This window comes from Gekko japonicus, unplaced genomic scaffold (assembly GCF_001447785.1).
Source record: "Gekko japonicus isolate JY-2015 unplaced genomic scaffold, Gekko_japonicus_V1.1 scaffold43, whole genome shotgun sequence".
In the NCBI taxonomy this organism is placed as follows: Eukaryota; Metazoa; Chordata; class Lepidosauria; order Squamata; family Gekkonidae; genus Gekko; species Gekko japonicus.
The window spans coordinates 1,791,515-1,814,026 of record NW_015173123.1 but is presented as its reverse complement, the minus strand read 5'-3'; the positions used below and the strand labels follow the sequence as shown (position 1 = coordinate 1,814,026).

Below are 22,512 nucleotides of genomic sequence, written 5' to 3'. Positions count from 1 at the left end.
TATGAACTTCTGGCAGCAACTGCAGTCTCACAGTCCAGGGCCTATTATTAGCTCACTTGCATGACGTGGAGGGGGATCTCTTCCACCGCCCAAAGAAATAAATGGGCAAATCGAATTCTGGAGTTAAACAAGGTCTGCCAAGTGCATACAGCAGCAATCCATAATAAGGCAGAGATGAAGGGAGACCAATACAAGGTCTTGTAACCTTTTGGTTCAAAACCTGAAAAGTCCAAAGTAACAGTGAGATTTCCTTTCTGCATAGTTGCTGGACTGCAAAATATACACCACAAAACAAAACCCCGAACCTAACCCATTTCCCACCTAAATAACATAAACAAAGCCCCAGCCACATCTAAAGAAGAACAGGACCAATTTCCAGGTATACTGCACACTGGTAGAGAGAGAGGGCTCTGTCAGACATAAGCTGGCTGCATTGGCAATAAGCAACAACAAGCACATGGACAAAAACACTGCATGCTTTCCCCTTTCAGATGAACAGCTGCACCGGAGAAGTCCCCATAAAGCCAGGTATGTCCATGTGCATGTCCAGGTTTGCTTAGCCTAATACATCAGAACTGACCAAGCAACTGCCCATGCACACTTGGGCCAGATGACCAAGTCCATGGGCTCTCCACCACCAAGCACTGATGCTCACTAGTCAACGGTCTCACTGAAAAAGCAACTCATCAGGAAGATATTTTCCTACTGACCAACAGGGCAGTTCCTTGATTCGACACAGCATAAGACCAGCACAGCTACACCTTGATAGTTTTGGACCAAAAGTCTTCAAGTTGACCTTCCTTCATAGATACGCTCTTTTTAAAAAAAATTCTCATAATAATTAGAATAAAATTTAGAATAAAAATCTCACTGGATAATTAGAGGGGGGAAATGCCGGAGCCTCTCTTGACAGAAGCAGGGATGGCCCTGCTGAAGTGAGCGTCTAGGTGCGCATCAGCATAGTTGGACGGGAAACAGGGTCAAAGCACACACTGTCTGATGTGGTCAGTTAAAAGACTGGAATCACTCTAACCCAGGGCAGATATGACTGTACCTAGGAATAAGGGATTAAGCCGTGGGACTCCCCCACCCCCACCATTTCCCATCCCCTCTCACATGCAACCCTCTCCCCACCGCCACTGCCGTTATGCACAACTATTGTGAAGTCTGATTAAAAACAAACTTGAGAATCTGGAACCCTGTTTCAGAATTCTGATTGAACTCAGAATTTTGAACTGCTCCCCCCCCCAACACACGCTTCATGTTAGCTAAGCTCACTGCTCTGGTGGAGGGCAACATGGCCTCACCCTGTTTAGCCCGGGAAAGGGACGCTACGGTGCCTCAGACAAGCAACCTTGGGCTCTATGCGTATCTATTTAACCTTATGGACAAGGCACTTGCCCAGTGTTGAGAGCTCTGGGGCTAAGCCATTCCCAGTTCCTTCCCGAACCTTGCTGGTGCTTTGGTCAGCTTGGAAGAAGAGGGGCCACGAAATGGCAGAGTATCGGCCTAGAAGCAGATGGTCCCAGATCCAGCCCTTGGCCTCTCCAGCTCAGGGGCGACGGGGAAGACCTTGGCCTGAGACTAAGGCACAGCAGACCATCCTGACCACGACAGACAAGCGACACAGACAAGGCAGCTTCATCGGTTCAAGGCGGCAGGGGCTGCAGGGAGGGAGCAAAGTCGCCCGGTTGCTTTGCACAAGAGCACACTGCTGTGCTTGGCAGCGAGGCCGGCGGTCACTTGCAGAGGGCTACTCCACCTGGTATACAGCATTGCTAAAAACATACCCAGAAGCACACTGGCATGTCTGCTCGTTCGCATCTGCATTATTATCAGCCATCTCCTGGGAGTGCCAGGCCACAGAAACAACCGGCTGGTACACCACCATGACTGCCCCTTCAGGAGAAGTCTACAATAGAACTTGAAAGCTCCAGCACGAACTTTGCACATACCTGTCCTTTTGGTTTATTCAGCAGAAATAATTATTGGCAGCAGACATCCCCAGCAGCCCATGCTAGAGGAGGGTACTAATATTTAGCTAGACCGAAGAAAAATACCACAAGCCTAAGAGAAGAATCACCTGCCTCCCTTAAGCACTGGCCAAGGAAAGTACAGTCCCACTTAAGTTCTTCCATGAAAATTGGTCCAAAATTATTTTTTGCAGCACCGAGAGCACAAAACAGAGGTCAGGAAGTCTCCACTTCAAACCTCACATCTGCCTTGCCTTCACTGGCTAGTCTTCCAACAAGCCAGAATCACCCAGTTCAATAAGGCAACAGCCACTATCTATCTTACAAGATGATTTCTGAGATACTGTGAAACACTTGGGTACAACTCAGGTTTTAACCCTCTAAATTTCTAGCCACTCGATCAGGCACACACCACTGCCTCTTTCACCCCGGCCTTTTGCCATGGCTACTTTGACCACAGTTAAGGCTAAATGTGGTTCCCGTCATATTTTAAAGCCAGGAAACTGGTTTGCAAATTCTGGGTAAGATGAAACCCTGGCTCTTGTTAACCACAGTTCAAGGACAGAGAATATACAAAAGGGGAGGGGCTCGGAGAGCATGCACATCTTGCGCCTCATCTCGTGACTGTGGTTCACAGAGCAGAAGTGTCCCATCTTACCTGGCCTGCTAATACTCAGGGGAAGGGCTAGATTAATAACACATCTTGCAGGAGAACCCTCTGGAGGCTCCCTAGACATCCCACGGACGTGTCAACGGAGCAAATGCATGTGATCTGCACCGACACAGAACGCGCCCGTGGCTGCTCTGCTCTGCTCTCCCAAGGCCCCCTCAGGAATCTCCCTCTGCAACAGCCTGCAGAGACGGGCCTTGGCGAGAGAAGCTTTGGAGGCATCATGTGGGGGCCTGGTGGAAACACAAGGGCGGGTGGGACCGACTCGACGGAGGTTCTCTCTCCATGGTGTAGTACAATGCAGAATGGTGTCACCACCAGCTCTTCAGATCCATCTCTATTTATGGACCGTGACATTACACGTATGGTGACCTCTCTGCCAGTGACACATTCTTCAGTCACAGCTGAGTCACCCAAAGGCCCATAAATGCACTTCCAAAAATAGGTCCTGTTTACTAGAATTAAAATCACAACACTTGGACAAAAAGCCTGCATTCAAAAATTAACAGAAAACTGAAAACTCAAAACCTGAGAGTAAAATGTGAAGTACTGCTAGATTACTCAACCGGGCCCTCATTAGATGGCACCAAATTCACATCTCTGTTTCCATACGACATAAATCTCCCCCCCACCACCACCACAGTTGTTAGGAATGTTCTTCATAACCTATCAACATCCCAGAAAAGCCCTCATGTCCAAAGGATGGTTCCCAGAGCATTCTTAGCAATTCACAGGTTGCAAAAATATACACATACATAACCACGGGTCAGAAGGATCATTCACAGGAGGAGCTGGAAGTAATTGCCTAGAAAGTGGTGTTAGACAAAGGGCTGAAACCACAGAATTGCTGAAGAGGGAACATTAAAAATGTCAGCATGGTTGAAAGACATTCACCACTGGTTACTGTCGGGGAAACAAGCTACTGGTCTACAGATGTCTTTAAAGGGTACTTGGGCTAATGGGATCAACATGACCATTTTCGATATAAATTATACCTTGGAAACCAACAAAACAAACAACCGCAACAAAAAAAATGTGGAAATGGAACACGTTCAAACTTCTTTTATAGTAATAGTCTCCAGTTGAGCGTAAGCACCAAAGCTACAACTGATAAGATTGCCAAAACTAAGGAAACATCTGTGAGATGAATTCATCTCCGAGGGGAAGCCAACAGCTTGTTATCATTAAAGGAGGCGATGCTCTCTCTGCACTGAACTGCAGGCTGCCTTGTTACTGCTTCTGGAGAGGCAACTGGGCCAGATGCTGGCAGCTATCTTCAGATGGACGGCAGACACCTGCCGTCAAGAGGGGAGGCACTGAAGGGATCCCTGCTCTTTAATTTGGATCCCATTCTAGAAAGCAAATGATGGGGTGGATCCTCCGGCAGCAGGCCCTCCCGAGAGTGCAGAAAGAGCCCTGCCTTATTCGGAAAGATAAAATCACTGCATAGTTTCCTCCACTGCTCAAGGAGAAGTTTCTTAATTCCAAGATCAGACCAAAACAAAAATGGAGGTAATGGGTAGGGAGGTGAAGCCCTCCAACACCGCACACCAGACTCGTCTAGGGCAGCGACGCAAGTCTCAATCCTTCCCACATGTTTCATTTGAGGAGGACGTTTCAAATGGCTTAAAGTTCCATCCCCAGCAGGGGAAAAAAAAATCCAGCAGCAACTTACACCGAAAACTCCTTGAAGCAGGAACTAAACCATGAACAATCGTCATGTACACGTCATATTCTCGGAGCATGACAGAGTAGCTCTCAAGGATACACAAAGGAGTACTGCTCCCCACCCCTGCAAAGTTTTGCCAAAATTATCAACACTCTTCTGGCTGCCCTTGAATTTCTTCCACTGTTTCACCGCAGTAGGAACCCTCAAAATTTACATTGAAGGCCACAGTTCCGGCTGTCTTCCTGGCCCAAGCCAACAGGGGCCTCCGCATGAATCCCACAGAAGACTCACTTGGCCCAAATGGGCTTTCTACCACAGCTGTTTCTGTGGCCGTCTTTTCAGCAACTGTCAGAAGAGCTAGTATCAAAGGACGGGACTCTCTTCCTACATGTCGCATCCTTCCTAAAAGAATATTTCACCCGTAAGCAGATTCACGGCATGCTGTTGAGAAATCTGGTGTCTGCCCCTGGCAGTCATACAGCTCCATTAGGTCTGGCTCATCCCAAGATCAAGGGTTTACGAGGCCTATTTCGAAATAAACATCATGTTTAAAGACAAAAAAACCATGATCTTCACAGCGTTAGCACAGCTTTGATATCAACGGGTTGCTTACAGGAATAGACACCCCCCCTCCCACACACACACACACACACGTTATTGTTTCACCTGCAGAATCTTCCTTTCAAACGTTGGGGCTGACTGTAGAAGCAACCTGCTGGAGTCCTTGGGTTCTGGAGGCAGGCAACGCACCTGCGTCCTCTATAATCAAGGCAAGGCATTCTGCTCTTTAGATAAGTCTCTCAGACACGCATCGCCTCCAACCAGTCATTTGAAGATGGCAACCCGGGCAGAGGTTCGGTAATTACAGCATCCGTACATGCCAGGGCAGTTTGCGGGCAGGAAAAGATGACTCACGGGCCACAGGCATTTCCCTGCAAAGATCTCTAGTTCTACCAAACCAATACCTCCCATGCCAGCTGGCGCAAGAGTGCCCCAACACACGCTTCTAAAAACAAGCAGACCTGCTTGGATTTGGGGTGTGTGTGTGTGTTTAATCTTCGTTTATTTACTTAGTACATTTCCGCCTCCCCTTCCAAAGAATGCAGGGCACTCAACATCATTCTCCCCTCCTCCATTTATCCTCACACCAACCCTGTGAGGTAGGTTAGGCTGAGAGTGACTGGCCAAAGCCACCCAGCAAGCTTTCCCGGCAGAGTGGGGATTCGGGCTTGGGCCTCTCAGAACCTAGTCCAGCACTCTTGATATTTACACCATACTGGCCTTCTTACAGAGGCAACCAAAGTGGCTAACAAAGAACTGAATGATAAAATACAACAATGTCAAACATTTCACAAGGCGACTCCAAACAACTTCAGGCAATCGCCCCTTTCTGACAACTTTGCCTAAAGGCCTTTGTGTCCCCTGCTCCTTTCTCTCTCCCTTGCACTTCTCATTGTCTTCTCACTGCATACTAGGAAACTGACGCTATGGTTACACTGTGGGAATCACCACTTATTGGACTCGGTCATTCCCCCGTATCTGTACACAGAACGGTCTGGGACCCTCATATCTACGGGACCGCCTCTTCCTATACCTCCCTCAGAAAGCACTATGCTCATCTAGTAACAATGTACTGGTAATCCCTCGCCCCAGAACGATCCCGCTGTCCTCAGCCAAGACCACAGCCTTTTCAGTTCTGGCCCCACCCTGGTGGAATTCTCTGTCTAGTGAGGCCCCAGCCCTGTGGGACTTGGTTCAGTTCCACAGGGCCTGTAAGACCGAGATGTTTCACCAGGAGTATGGTTGACCACAGTAACAGCTAGAAAGATCACCTGCCCCCTGCCCATTATTTGGGCCGCGAATTTTGCTGTACTGGCTGCCCCCTTAGTTATCCACCTTGAAGGTTTGTTGGGGCGCCATCTGATACGACAGAGATTGATTGTTAAGTTTTAACTGTAAGTTTGGTTGTAAATTGTGATGCTGATTTTATTGCTGTGGACAACATCGGGGTTAGGGATGTGACATGATGTGGACAACATCGGGGTTAAGGATGGCCCAGGAAGATCTGCCACAATTTTTGCATGACTGATATCACCGGACTTACTTGCTTGGGATTGGCTATAAGACAACATCATCTCCGGAGAACTGTCTGTTTACCATCATGGCATACATCCGGGGACCATCTTGTTTTAATTGAGTATTATTGTTGTTGTGATTGTTATTAATGGTTTTATTGCTTTTTACCTTGTTTTATATGGACTTTGCCCCTTGTAAGCCGCCCTGAGCTCGCTTTGCGGGGAGGGCGGGGTAAAAATCCCAATAAATCAATCAATAAATATGGTATAATCCAACTCTTGGGAAGCCACCCTGAACCCTGCCCCCCCGGGGGGGAGCAAGATAAAAGTCAAATAAGTAAACAAACAAACAAAATTATACATCTTCAACCCCTTCTGGAGAGACCTGTAAGCCTCCCCCCATGTACAAGACCTTGCCTTCCAAATTTCAAATAATCCAAGTTCCTCCACTGATCTCTAAACCTGAGCAGGCTGATAAGGGGTGAAGACAATCCTGCCGGTCCTTAGGATTCCACCCAAATCATGTAGGGCACTGAAGATCAAAAAGAGCACCACAAATGAGGCCTGGCCACCAGCACCATTGGACAAGCTTTGGCTTCGTATGCTCACTGTGACGAGTCCCTCCAGAAGTCCTCCAAGCCAGCCTTTGATTTGACACGGGAGAAGCCATAGAGGCGAGCGCTTAGCTTTTTCCCTGCCAGAGGGTAGAAGAGAGGAAATGTGCGCCTGGAACCCCCTGGAAGCAGCTGGAGGGGCAATCCTGAGAAGGGAAAGGGCTGCCGGGAAAGGCTGAAGCGCCCCCTCCGCCGCTCTCTCAGAAGAAAGTTTGGGAAAACGCAACATGAAGAGAACATGCCAAGGAAGTTCGGCTACACATTTGCAGGAACGCTGCAGAAATCCACACAACAGCCCTGTAGGGCAGGCCCATAGCCAGAACATTTTTATTGGGGAAATGTTTTATTATGAGTACAGTGGTGGTCAGCCCATCATAATTTATTCATTATTTATACTTTATTAGTTATTTACCAATTTTCTACTTGAGATTCAAAGTGGATTACATGGTATATAGAACATTGTAGTCAAACAGCATGAGAGATCTAATAAACAATGCAATAGGACTAGGCTTACAAAAATTACAGAAATGCAAAGAAGTATCAAACATGCTATGTCAAGCAATGCAGAAAATGGATGACAACAATGCTGTAAGAACATGATACAACATACAACAAATCAATAATAGATTGCGTACACTGTGACTACAATCCTGTTCTGTATAAGCATTATAAAAATGCCTTCCCAAGCAACTGCTTTACATAGGCCCCGGTCACACTGGGGGGAAAGGTGCGGCTGAAGTGCGGCTTTTTTGAGCCACATCAAACGAGACACGCGGCGGCGGGATCAGACAGATCCCCCCAGCCGCCGCATGGTTGCTCCCCAGCACGATCAGATGCCACGGGAGGGGGGGAGGGAGCCACAGATCAGTGAGTGAGGCAGCCCGCTGCACATGTGCGCGCCTGTGCAATTTGGCCGGGGGCCTCACATGCTACCGGAGACGGGCGCGCCGGCGATCCCACAGCCACCCCTGCTGCGGATTTTCAGGTAAGTAGTAGTGTTTTGTAGGGGGTTTTTTGATCCGCATCTTCGGGGATGGGTGTGCGCCGCTTCCCAGATGTTGCGGTGTGATCGCGCCTGCTTGCCGCGCCCCCGATCCGTCCCTCTCACGAATCAAAGCCTCCCATGTGACCGGGGTCATAGTTTGCAGTATTAAAGAAGTGTGAGAGAGGTTTTTAAAATCAGGGCTCTTCAGCCCTGCTAACTGCTAATTCTATTCTAGCCAATTGCACAGAGAATTCACCCCTGGAAGATTTATGACAGGATTCACACTTTTTACCTCAACTTCCTTTTTTACAAAGAAAATGTACACCTGGAAGCTGTGTGACAGATTTCACACCAACCTATAATGCTGATTGGAGGGGCATGACAAATGATTGATGGGGCACCACCCCCTTCTCAGCACCTGGGCTACTGGTCTGCCTGTAGGGCAGAGGCCAGTACTGTTACCCTACCTTAGAAGTGGAGATTGAGGCGAAGGCTGTGGGAACAGCACCTTGCCTGAAGCAATCACCAGAATCTTCCTGTCTCACAGCCACAGTAGCTCAAACACTGCTAGGCCATCTTTCTAATCCAATTGTGTGCGTGGGGGGTAAATTAGAAATGTATACTGAGGGAAATCAGATGTAGATTATGTTAAATATACGCCAATCAACTCCAGCTCACAAAGTAGTCCCCCAGGAGCATGACAGCTGAACAAGCTGCCCTCCCCTGCCCAAACTGACCCTTCTTTCAATGCCACAAAATGGTTCTTTGAGTCCCACCTATTTCAGAGAAGGTCACAACATCTGAACACTCAAACACGACCCCACACATACCAGACTTGTCTCAGCTTAAAGGCGGCTAATCCGCCTTTTACGTAGATTACCTAAATTGGTTTTCTACCTGAGCCATTCTGTCCTTGTCCTTATTTTCAGGAGACGGATTTTTTTATGAAGAAGAAAGAAGGACAGAGGAAGAGGAGGAGGAGGAACTGGATTTATACCCCGCCCTTCACTCTGAGTCTCAGAGAGGCTTACAATCACCTTTCCTTCATCTCCCTGCAACCCTGGGAGGGAGGGAGGGAGGGAGGGAGGGAGGGCTACAGTACAATGAATCACATGAATTTTTTTATTATTACAAAATGCATGTAATAATTACAGATATACAGGCATTTCTTGCATCAAATTCAGACAGGTCACATCCGGACCCCTTCAAGACGAGGAAATTGGATATTTTGCAACTGAAACACAAAAACACTTTCAACATGCACTAAGTTTTACCATGCAGCAGCCAGACACATTTGCCCCTTTGGCTAACAATATTTTCCCTTGAGAGCTTCAGGTGGGGTTGCTGGGTTGGTCTGAAGCAACAGAACAAAGTTTGAGTCCAGTGGCACCTTTAAGATCAACAAAATTTTATTCTGGGTATAAGCTTTCCTGTGCGTCCACAATTTGTGCATGCACACGAAAGCTTATACCTAGAATTAAACTTTGTTGGTCTTAAAGGTACCACTGGACTCAAACTTTGTTCTTGTCCCTTGATAGCATTTGTCATATACATAAGCAAAGAGCCACACAACTCTGTGAGAGCAAATATCAGTTAATATGATCCCTCTATGTTCACGCCCCCCTTCCCTCTCACACATTCCCACACTCACATTGCTCATATGCAGCACACAACATGGATGCTACCTGCACATGTTAACAGTCAAATGCCTGACCAACATGCTGCAATAGTGCTCCGTGCTCCTTTTGCTGCTGAACATTCAGCCCCATTTGCCCCTGGGCCTTCAGTGCTGACAGTTTCCCACAATTTTGCAGAGTTGGAATGTTAGCAAACATCCCATAGCACCTGAGCCAGTCTCTAGGGAGGGCTCAAGTCAGCTGAAGCCAAAAATTAATGAAGGATTCAAAAGCTGCTGCCTGAATTTACTCCCCTCCCCCCCCCAAGTCCATCACATTTTTGCAGTAAATTGGCATGCCCACTATTTTTGTGGAAGTCTATGCAACCGATCCATTGATCTGATACCTCTTTCATCTCCTCAAGACCAGTGCAAAGTGCCCTAATACATACAAGCCCCACCAAGGAAATAATGGAGAAAGGGCAAGTGTTGACAGCCCAGGTTTGTTCAGTTCCTGGTACACTGCTCATCAGACAGATCTTCTGAGGAAAACCCTATGATAGTGAACCACACCCTCATGGAGAAACGATTTTGCACACCCTCATGGGGAAATGGTCCTGCTGCAACATTCTGTAGGCATCCTATCATAAGATCAACAAACAAAGGGAAAGTGAAAGGGGCAGCAATGGCACCCCCCCAAAAAAAAAATTAAAGAGCACGGTTGGTTATATACCCACAAACCTTTATGTAGAGTCCTGGGTCCATCTCTCTATTTTGATTGGCAGCCAGTCTCTAGGGTCTCAGGCGGATGGGGTACAGAAGACCCTTAAGTGGTAGGTGCTGAGGATGAAACCAGGGGCCTTCTCTAAACAAAGCAGGTGCTCGGCCACTGAGCCACAGGCCCTCCTCATGCACTGTGCTGTGGCAGAGGCACAACATTCTAGGGCTTCCAAAGAGGAGATAATGAAAGCAATTGCCTAAAAATCTCCTAGGCTCAGACAACAGCAGTGATCATATATATAGAGGCACTTGAACAGGTCACAAGCGACCCATTTACAGCCATTTTCTTGCATGTGGAAGGAGGGAATTGTCATTATATGCATTTCCTGCAATATAGTACTTCCTGTACTTACTACTCACACAGACAATCTCTCTCTCTCTCTCTCTCTCTCTCTCCCTCTCCCTCTCCCTCTCTCTCTCTCTCTCTCTCATTGTAGCCAAGGTACATTTTCCCCAACCGAGATTTTAAACACTTCCTGTTCCTGTGAGTATTCTGGTCCAAAACAGCCCACTTCACATACACACAGCCATACACCTAAGGACCTTGGCATTAACCTGGACAGGACCTTGAGCTATAAACACTGTCTAACCAATGTAACAGCGAAAATATGCATGCAAAACAACATTCTCCAAAAATTATGTGGTACAACTTGGGGTGTGTCTACTACAACACTCAGATGCTCAGCTTTGGGGCTGGTGTATAGTACTACGGAATATGGTGCTTTAGTGTGGCCCATGTCCACAAACTTGATGTCCAACTCAACACAACAATGAGAACCATCAGCAGATGTATTAAACCCACCCTGACCTATTGGCTACCCACATTGTGCCACATCACACCCCAGAGTCTCCAAAGACAAGATGAATATAGAAAGAATATAGAAAGATCATCGAAAACAGAGAATTGCCCATCCACAAAGACATGGCTGATGCGGGCCTATCCAGACTAAGATCCCCAGCAATAAGATCTGCACAAATCCTGCAAGCACAAAATTTCGTTCTAGGGAATGAATGGTAATGCATAATGTGTGTTCATTTTACTTTGGCAGCAACGTCAGCACGCTTGAAAATAAGGGAGGAGACCTTGCCCAAGTAGATTAACAGAAAAGTAAATCAATGAAAGTGTCACCCTGAATGTAAGATTCCTACATAGGATTTGTTCTTGAGGAAAGACCAGAGGTCTGAAACACTTAGATATGTGGGGAAAGTGTTGACTGAAAGAGAGACACGGATTGATTGAGTTTGGAGCAGACTGCTTTTGTGAATTTCGTTAAAGATACAAGACTGTTACAGGGACATAGATTGAAAGACTGGAGCAGACTGCTATGTGAATTTTTATCAAGCTTTGTATTTTTTCTATGAAGGAATATGTTGTTGTTCTTTATTACCAGACACTAAATGATGTTATGGCTTTAATCTACTCTCATTCGTAGTTGTATTGTTCTGTGGGCATCTAGCACATGTCTGTATATATTTTTTCATACCAGACTGTCTAGAGACTGTGTGTTATTCTTGTGGATTGGATCATAATTTGGGATTGCCAACCTCCAGGTGGTGGCTGGAGATCTTCTGGGATTACCACTGATCTCCAGGCGACAGACATCAGTCTGGACAGTGGACTCTACGGCATTATACATCACTGAAGTCCCTCCCCTCTCCAAACCCCTCCCTCCTAAGGCTCCATCCCCAAAATCTCCAGGTATTTCCCAAGTCTGAGTTTGACACATGGAGCTGGCAACTCTAATGTCACTGCAACCACAAGTCTCCTAGTTGGCTGGTCTGACTGTGGTGGCTCAAGGGGTTAAGACGCTGAGTTCAGCAGTTCAAGACCCGAGTGTGCCGCATGACGGAGTGAGCTCCCGTCTCTCGTTCCAGCTCCTGCCAACCTAGCAGTTCGAAAGCAAGAAATTGCAAGTAGATAAATAGGTACCACTTCGGTGGGAAGGTAACAGCGTTCCGTGCGCTTTGGTGTTTAGTCATGCCGGCCACATGACCACGGAAAAGTCTTCGGACAGCGCTGGCTCTTCGGCTTTGAAACGGAGATGAGCACCGCATCCCTTGAGTCGGATTCGACTGGCTTTCGAGCAAGGGAACCTTTACCTTTATTATTCAGAGAGGCACCGGAAAAACATTTGCCTTCATGTGTCAAACTTGGAGTGGAAGAGGAGTCGTTTCTTTGGGTATTAAAACCCTCTGGGAACTCTATTTATGACGGATCAGAATGCCAACAAGCCCAGGCCTGCACTTCCATGTGCTGAATACGACTAATTTACAAACAGAAAATCTCAGAATGCAGCATAGAACATTATAACAGCCTAACATGTAGTCAACATTTTAAAAAATGGTTTCCAAATAGAGTGACATTTTTTAAAAAGTCACCCGCACACACTGACAACACCACATTTCTATAAGCAGCAAAAGCATCTCCCAGCTAAAGCGCCCTTCACTGCTGGGAGGACTGAAATCCTTCCTGCACAAACTCCCCTTAACTGAGCCCACGGGCTTTCTTTTTGGAATGACACCTTTTAGAGGCCTTTGGGCCTCAGGGAGAAATAAACCTTTGGAGTGCTTAATACTCCAATGGATCCTTAACTCGTTTACATCCAGGAATCCCCGCCAGAGGATGTGGAGATCCTGTCCAGAGGGGATGATGAAGGGCCCGGAGGGAGAGTAGCTTCTGGGATGTCCTAAAGACACTCAGGGTCTCGCAGAGCGCTGGGCATGACTTGGTGGAGTTGAAAAGGGCCAGTGCTGGCTTCACTCTTATTATTCCAATGTGTGATATATTAAAAATATTAACTGAGTAGTACAATCTTATTTTCCTTGGAGCTCGTATGCATTTCGCAGCTGCTATACTATGCCTGCAATATAAAACTCAGGCACACTGAAGGAACAGCAAGGATTTAATCCTCACTCTCTGTCCTTATCTATTTAAATGCAGAACCCCTCCTGTACTTTCCTGGCCTTGCTCACATCAACAGCTTGGCTTACTCTGGCATTCAGTTCAGCCATAAAACACTTCATTCACCATTGGCACTCCAACAGGAAGTGAACTCCTGCCATTCCTCAAGGCCTTGCCCCATCGTCCTGTCTTGGAAAAGGGCACTCTAGCCCACCATCTCCATACAGAAACGGCTCCGCTCTCCTCTGTTCCATAAGCAGTTCAGAGGAAAACAAAAGTATGCTATCAATGCAGTGAAGAGGGCTTGGACTGGGGGAGAACCGAGTTCAAATCTCCATCCAGGTGTACTGGGCTTGGACTGAGGGAGAACCGAGTTCAAATCTCCATCCAGTCATGATGCAGTTTGGCTTTGAACAAGATATGCTCCTCTCAGCCTATTGTAATCTTCTAAAGATAAAACAGGATAGAAACAGGATGGCTGCATTCAATGTTCCCTCTAAGCTGTGGAGTCTTGTGAGCAAAAATTCTACTTTGTGAGCAACTGACATTAAAAGTTGTGAGCGAACAATTTGGCTGCTGCATACATTAGTTTGCTCTGGAGCCCTCCTTCCTGAGCCAAGACAAAAATCTGTGAGTCGGAGACTAGCTCACACTAACTCAGCTTAGAGGGAACACTGGCTGCATGTATGATGCTGAAGGAGGGGCAGGACACAAATGTATTCAATACCACAATGTAAACATTGAGCCACTGCTGATCCAAGCACAAATGTACAGCCGCAGGAGCAGAAGCCTGAATCGCGCCCCACAGATTTATCATCCAAACCTTCAATCTGTCACATTGGGATAAATAAAATAGAAGTGGAAGACTTGTCCTGCTTCAGGATTATATTTAATAAAGGGAGATGGACAGTAAATTTAACTTGTCTTCCCTTGGAAAATTATTCCAGGAATGAGAGAAATCTCAGAATGTGACCTGCATGCTGAAGCCATACTTCACGTGCTCTAGCAGTTGCACACTTGATCTTTTAAGAACTATTGTATGCCATAGATTATTATTTTCTGGATGTTTCTGGACTGAGCTGGCCCCCAACACACCCCAACTGTTCCTGGGTCAGAGAGAGAGCAGCAGTCCAGCAGCCGGCACACACCACTTCACCGGCTCACATAAAACAATACACACTGTACTTCAGCTGTGTGCCTTTTCTAAGAAGATTTTGCATCACCAGAGCAAAAGAAGAACCAACCAAACGCAGAGCTGGAACCCGGGCCCCTCCCTCTTTGCATGCTCAGAATGGCATTTCTGACCCAAACAGATTTTGAAGGTGAGACAGAGCTTGGAAGCAGAAAGGAGTTAAACATTTCACAATGCCACACTGCATCTTGACACAAAACCAGAAGGACATGGGAAACAGGGCAGCCAAGTTATAAAGGGCCGATTGTAGCAGCCCACTGGATTGGAAATGACTCCTAAGCCTAATGAAACAAAACTTTGGCAGTAAAACAGAATGAAAGGAATGAGACAATAAAAAGGATGGGAACAAAAGGGAGCAGAGTTGTTTCAGCTTAGCAAAATAAGCTCACTTTGTTGTTGGGAAAAGCCAAAGCCGATTAGGATAAAACCAGTGACTAAGCATAAGTCTTCCCAACTAATTACATAGCTCACCATATAAAGTATAAATTGCAAGTCTCAAAATAAAGACTAAGTTATTTTCACAGGAGTTCTGGAAAGCAAGTGGGACCTACTAAGGGGAGGGGGGGGAATAATCAATCCCTTTTATTAACAGCCACTCACAGCTTTAAAAGGCTGTTCCTATCATGGGAGAAGCACGTTAACTACAAGCTATTTGAAAACTTAAAGCACATTTTAAGAGTCTGGAGGCTTTTAAATAGGATCATATTTCCTCCATCGCCCAACTAGGAACGTATTCAAAATTTAAATACCTCTGAGTATTCCAGTTGCTGTACAAAGTGGGGTCTGAATGCTGAGGTGGACTCTGGGAATCCCTAGATCAACCCCTGGTCCTTCTCTGCATGATCCTGGACAGACACTCATTTACCTGAGGCTGCCATTTTCAAATCACGTGAGTAATCCTATTAAAGGCCACAACATTACTCCTGGCAACTTGGTCAATGTGGATTGTTAGATGCATTTCAATTTCAGCTCACTTTCATTAGGGAGAAAGAGAAAGGCCTCAGCAGTGAAACTGACATGCGTTAGAAGGTCATATTGACAAGGATTTTATGGCAAATTTCTCAGGTTCCAGGGAAGTGAGAAGAGCACATTTGGAGAGGGAGCACTCAGGTTGTCGTACAAGTCATAGTTCAGCTGTTTTCAGTGGGACCCCTTGAAATGAGTAAGAGATTGCACCCAAAGAAGGACCCAGCATGTCAACAGATACACCTTCTGCAGGTTCAAGGAGTGTTTTTCTAGTCTTCTGTTGCACACCTTAGTACTGTGGGCACTATCCTATCCTAAAGGAAAGGTCCTGGTACCAGCTCCTTGTAGCAGAAAACCTGCAAAAACAGCAAGCAACAGCCAGTTTTCATGGCACTGAAAACTGAGGTATAGTGATGGGATGCACTCCGTTTTACAGCCACAATAAAAAGAATTTAAAAAAAAATTAGGGAGGGTAAGATTTGCAAGAAAAGAGGCCTTGAAGAAATGACCCCCTTTAAGGAAACAAAATCCAGAGAGGCACCAAAGCCCCACTAAATCGCTTGGATGATCTCAGCCTGCTTGCCTATATTTTCAGACTCAGCATGAAGCCACCAGATGGCAAAACAAAAACGACTCCTCAAGGGTGAACGCAAGCAACATGGAAACATGCATGCGGCAAAACTGTTATTAACTTCAAAACTAGATGGAGGAGTTTGGCAGATTTGACAATAACTAAGGAAGAAACATTCAAACGCGGCCATAATCCTTTAATAAAGGACTCAGCAGGCCATAAACATCATGCTGCTGGAATCAAAGATTATCATTGAAAAATCAAATGAACGCCTTTGCAAAACAGCTCTCCGTTTGGCACAGTGATTATTTAGAGGCTTCCTCCACCACAAAGGAAGGTGCATCCAAACAAGGCTTTCAAATGCTATCCTACAAAACACAGGATGCCACCAATGTCAGACTCCACGGAAATGGCTGAGAGCGGCACAGACTGGACGTCTTCTGGCTGGGGTCCTTCCAGTGTAACCTGCACACAATCTAGTTCACCGTGAAAAACACTCGGGACAGTAAAAACAACCACAATCCCCACCTCCTGGCCCAGACAACAATGAATCCAGACCTGGCACTCCAGGCAGATCAGCATCGTAAGTGGAAGATCCCAATGGCACCCTATTTATAGCCTGACTTTCTTACAGAGACGCATAGATAGCTCCTTGTTAGGACAGCTTCCTGACAGATTACACCTTATGGCTAAGACTGACTTATGCCCCCCCTTTGCCATTATCACGAGCACCGAAACTTTGCCATCTGAAGCAGCTCTCTCACTGTGCCTTGAGATGGAGAGGTTGTTGTGTAGCATCCAGCCTGAAGAAGAATTCTGGAGATCCTGAAAACTTGCACACTGTGATAGGCCATCTGGTTGGTTCTCATAAAAGGCCACCACATGGACTGTGCCGTGGGATAAGGTCCTCTCAGATTGAAACAACAATGCCCTGGAGACAGGCCTGACCCCTTTTCTCAAAATACAAGATGTCAAAGATCGATGAGTGCTGGAGATGCTTTTGTATATTTCTATCCCCAGCTATTGTGCACAAAACAGAGAGCAAGGAACAGCGTAAGCTATATGGACTTATCAGTAGCTGGGAGGTCTGCTTGAATAATATCAGCAGAACCTGAGAAATGTTTTATTTCTCTGAAGATCAGATTATCTGTTGAGGTCAGCAAAATGATGGGTTTCTAAGATGTGGCCTATACAGAGATAAGTATTGTCGTTTATCATCACAAAGGGGGGGAAATTCATTTGAAACAAAAGCGACCAAAAGAAACTCGACTGCAAGCACGTCCTTTTAGAACGGAAGAAAGAGTAATGTTGCAACTGCAAGCTGTGGACACAGCAGGCCAGTGAAGGAAGCTGGACTGGCTCAGGAAAGGGATGGAGAGCCCAAAGGCTGCAGCAGGCCAGCTGTGACCCTCTCTTTGGCTGCCTGGGTCTGGAGGGGAACCAACACTGCATGGGACACACGTGAGGCAGAAGAATATGTTGCAAGAAACACCAACAGCCCTGCATCGAGTTCTTCTGCCTTAGTAAAAAAAACATACTAGTAAAACCAATTTTTAAAAATCCTTCCCAATATCAGCGCTTCCCTACAGCCAATAGCCATCATTAGCTTTCACAGATGTGGGCAGGAAATGTATAAGATGATGATTCAGGACTCAGGGTCAGATTGTCTGCACATTACAGACGGCAAGGGGGAAGAACTCGACACAGGAGGCGGCTCCACTTTTGTAACATGGCATGCCGCTCAAAAGTTGTTGCACACTTTGCATGTAGCTCTTATGATGCACCCCTAAAGTCCATGGAAGAAGAAACCAAACTTGCTGCATTGCAAAAACTTTGGCCCATTATGCATGCACATCTTACTGCAGTAAGCCTTTAATCTTGATTTTGGATTCTGTGCCCACCTTACACACCATTCTTTTTCCTCCAGTGTATTTATTCAGCAGCTACAATTAAAAAAACAACACTTTTCTAAATAGAGGTGGACCATCACTTGTGACATATGGTGGGTGGCATCCAAAGTTCTTTTTAAAATTACACAATTGACCTACCGCAGCTGCACAGTAGCATCCAGCAAGTGCCTTCCATTTAAATCCTCATGGTTCAGGTTTTGCGCATGCATTTTAGCGTTAGTTCTTTGAATGAAAGGGGACAGAAAGGAAAGCAGGCAAAGGGGGAAACCCACTGTTGAAACTGACCAGACTTTTTTTTTTGAAACTGACAAGCAGCTGTGAAGACACTTTCCATACTGCTGGGCTCTAGGGGATTCTCTGCTGTGTTATCAGCCACTGTGAAAAATTGGAGTCACACGATCTCATAGGATGGGAGAATACACTAAGTGTACAGAATGTATGGTAGAACCCACTGACACTGGCAATGCAAGCTGTGATCACTTGCAACAAGTGTGTGTGTGTGCATACGTGTGCCTCTGCAAAGTCGTCTGCAACTCCACCACACTTTGCACAGGGCTGCAATTTGTATGGGGGAGGAGTCCTCTGACAGAAGCTCTGGAGAGCTTCTTTAGTCTTGTGCCACTAAATTAAAAAAAAAATCGGGGAGGGGTATTTTTACCGATGCCCTAGCGCAGTTGCATAGTAATGCCAGTTTCCTGCCCTTCTTTGCAAATTTCTGTGGTTTTCTCTTTGTCATTGCCTAATTTGATCCTGCACACTGGTCGTGATCTTGGCCTTTTTAAAGCCTGTCCTGTGTGTATTACACTCTTCCTCCAAATGGATCGATCCCAAGCAATTCTTGTTTGGTGGTTCACAGAAGGCTCATGTGGCTTAGATGCCATTTTAATGTTAGGCTTCCAGAGACTGACAAAATGCTACCCCCCCCCCCAAACTTTGTTCTCTAAAGCATTAATGGGGGAAATGTTTTCAAAGCTTTAGGCTTTCCATTCCAGTGTCAATTTCATTCCACACTGACCACTACCATCCTTATTTTGTTTGCATGCAGCACTGATTTTTTTTATTATTATTTTTTTGGCACTGGGGACACTGCTGTTTGCCTCCTCTCCAATCCCCCTTCCAAATCAATACCAGCAGGGAAGTAAACCTTGTGCAGCTCCTTTCAAACCTCCCTCCCCCCACTGTTGTTGTTTTTTTAATTCAGCAATGTGAGACTAGTGATAGTCTCATATCGCTAGACTCATGCCACTTGTCCAAAAAAAATTAAAATTTTAAAACAAGGGAAAATGGAGCTTGTACACCAATGAAGGGGGGAAGGTGGTGGAAGATGCAGGGTGGACAGAATGACCTCGATGTGGCGGGGAGTGACTTTCGAGGGGAGGCAAAAGGGAAGGGGGACATTCTGAGGGAATCTGTATACTTTTGAATTACCTTCGGCTTGGAAGAGAAACAAGGGGGAAATCGGCACAAAAGCACCCCTAGAAAACCCAGAGAAACAGTGACCAGAAAGCGGAGTACTGAAGGGAGGAAAATTAATGCAGAATGACAAAGAAAACGCAACAGTCATGTACAGTGAAACCGAGGGAAAACACCCATGCATAATAGGCCTTTGTGTAACCCTTCCTTAAATCATGGGCCCATGTTCAAGCTATCAGATGAACCTGCCTTTTGCCAAGCAATGGTCCATCTAGTTCAGTGCTGTCTACTCTGACAGGCAACAGCTCCTCAGGCACAGCAAGGTTGAGGCCAGTCATCCTACCTGAGATTCTTCAGCTGGTGACACCAAGTATTCAGTTCAGGACTTTCAGCATGCAAACTGTTCTACCATTGAACTATAGTGTTTGTATTCTGGTCCTCCTTTCCCCCTGCCTTAGTTGGGGATCCCATCATGGTCTTCTCTAATGTGCTTGCCATGACAGCTACATTTCAGAGACCCTCAGTGGTGCTTTCACACACACTTTGCAACTGGACAATACTGTGTGAAATGGCAAAGTTCACTTGCAAACAAATGCTGAAGTGCATTGAAAATGGAATGAAAGTGCATATTCAGTGTGTGTGAAAGTGCCCTAAGTGCTGAGCATACACAGACTGCTAAATCCCACAACTCACATCTCGGAATGCACAATCCAGTCTCTCTCCCACACACTTATTATTATTACTTTCGGCTTCACTTACCTTACAACTATTAATGTTATCCCCCACCTCTTCTACCAGACATGCCAGGAGTGCACCAGTGTGCCAGACACGATATCCCTGTATTGCTAAACCACAAGCCCTTATGATACCAATGAGCGTTGTCATCTCTTTGCTAGGAGCATGATGCTGTTTTGATTGGTTGATTCAGGAACCAGTTATACAGAATTACCCATCATCACCTCTTGCTACACAGAAGGGGAGACAAACGCCTAAAGATCACAGACAGTGGGGAGCTCAATCCGGAATGGCAGCCTTGTGCCTGCTGCTGCTGCACTGGTGTCTTTGGGGGGGATGCCTAAAAAGCCATAAATAACGCAGAATGTGTCACACTGACCCATGCTGGAACTCACCTTGCCAAACTGCTCAAAGTATTGCTTTACATCTTCCACTACCGTATTAGCAGATAGTCCACCTACAAATATTTTCTTTGTTCTTGTGACCATCTGTAAGAAATTACAAAACAAAAAGAGCATTACCCCAGATTGTTCAAAACAATGCCTGTCAGAGATCTGGTTTTCAGATGCTACCCTCTAAATCTAGTTAGCAAAAACCTCTCCCTTCCCGAAAGGAATGCACACTGAAGTCAATTACATTAGTGTTGTTTGCTTAAGAGACCTTTGATGGCTGGGTTTAGGCATCCACCAGACCCACTGCCCACTGGGTGTTTTCTTTTCATAAGCATTTTCATTTTGGAAAAAAGGATTCCTCTGCTCCCATGCCTTTCTGGTCAACAGATAACCCCCCACCCCCAAATTGCAGCAAAGTAGCAAGCCCTTCTTCCTGCAATTTGCCAGCCGCTTTGATACAAGTCTCTGGCCTTGGGTGTTGCCAACGATTCTCAGAACTTAACAAACATTTGCATCCCACCAAGGCATTCCAGGTGGCTGATGCAAGGCAGCCTTTCCCACACGTTTGGTACCAACAACACAGATTTCCTCCGGATTCTACCCAAGAGAGACACATGCCCCCCCCCTTGCACAAACAGGTTCAGGACTGGGTTTTCACGGGTGATCTGGGGACTCCTCAGTATTTGTGCCTGGCTGCATCTTTATTCCCTTCCTCAAGAAGATGCTCATAGATGGGCAAGGAGATGGGAAGAAAATCAACACTATGTCCACTCTGTCTACTGGGTGACCTTGAGCCAATCACATACATTCATCCTAACCTAGCTCACAGGATTGTTACTGGAAAGATAAAATGGGAGAGAGGAGAAATTGGGGTCCCCGTAGGGAGAAAGGTGAAGTATAAATGAAGTAAATGAAGAAACAAATAAATATGCAAGGTCTCTGTGTTCACATCTAACATTATGTATCCAATAGCAATGCGGGGCCCTGCCAATCATACTGATAAAAAACTCCACAAAATCACAAGGAGAGCATTCATGATTGTGCAAAAATTTTGATTATCTAAAAAATTATCGAACAAGAAACAGGGACCCGCAATACTCGCAGGGGGAGGAACTCTACATGGAAGAGGAGGAAGCAGCCGCAGGTGAGCCTTCTCCCCCACCCATCCCAGCACCGACGGCGAGGCCCGAGCAGCTCCCAGCCACCAAGCTTGCCAAGCCTTCTCTCCACCCCCCTGGCACCGACCACGAGGCCCAGGGCCTGCCAAGCCTTCTCCCCCACACCCCCGGCACCAATAGCAGGGCCCAACAAGCCTTCTCCCACCCATCCCAGCACCGATGGCAAGGTCCGCGCAGCTCGCCAAGCCTTCTCTCCTGCCCCCCCCCAGCACCGAGTGAGTCCCGCGCAGCTCCCAGCCACCGGACTCGTCAAGCCTTCTCTCCACCACCCCCTGGCACCGACCGCGAGGCCCGGGGCCTGCCAAGCCTTCTCCCCCACCCCCCGGCACCAACAGTGAGGCCTGAATGGCTGCCAGCCGCCAAGCCTTCTCTCCAGCCCCCCTCCCCACAACAGCAGGGAGGCACAGTACCCAGAGCATTCTCTGCACATGCACAGGGAATGCTCTTTTACTTTGGGGGGATTTAAAAGTATCCCCCCCTGTAGTTTTTTCTACATTTCAGATTTTTATGCACACCTGGGGAGTGTCCCAAGTGTGCAGGAAAATCTCTTTGCCCCATAGGTGCCCCAGAAGTGCGGATTTAGATATCCACACACAGAGGGGACCTTGGCTATTAGATATATAGACAAGAAAGGGGACCCGCGATACTCATGGGGGGGGAGAAGACCTCCACACAGAGCAGGAGGAGGAGGAAGCAGCAGCAGCAGGTAAGCCTCCCCCCCCCCGGACACCAGCGGCGTGGCCTGAGTGGCTGCCAGCCACCCTCCCTCCCCCAGGCTCCTTCACCCCCCTCCCTCAGGCTCCAGCAGCGACGCCTGAGTGGCCTTGCCAATCTCCTTCCCCACCCCCCCGCTCAAGCGGCGAGGCCTGAGC

The 22,512-nt window shown here is 46.8% G+C and overlaps 1 protein-coding gene across 1 annotated transcript in view; it reads right to left on the bottom strand.

Moving 5' to 3' along the window:
* The window catches only part of MSI2 (musashi RNA binding protein 2), a 570,680-nt gene that overhangs the window by 385,458 nt on the left and 162,710 nt on the right, over positions 1 to 22,512 (bottom strand). The window contains exon 4 of the mRNA XM_015421923.1: positions 20,466 to 20,558. Coding sequence (XP_015277409.1) covers positions 20,466 to 20,558 — 93 coding nt within the window. The remainder of the gene's footprint in view (positions 1 to 20,465; positions 20,559 to 22,512) is intronic.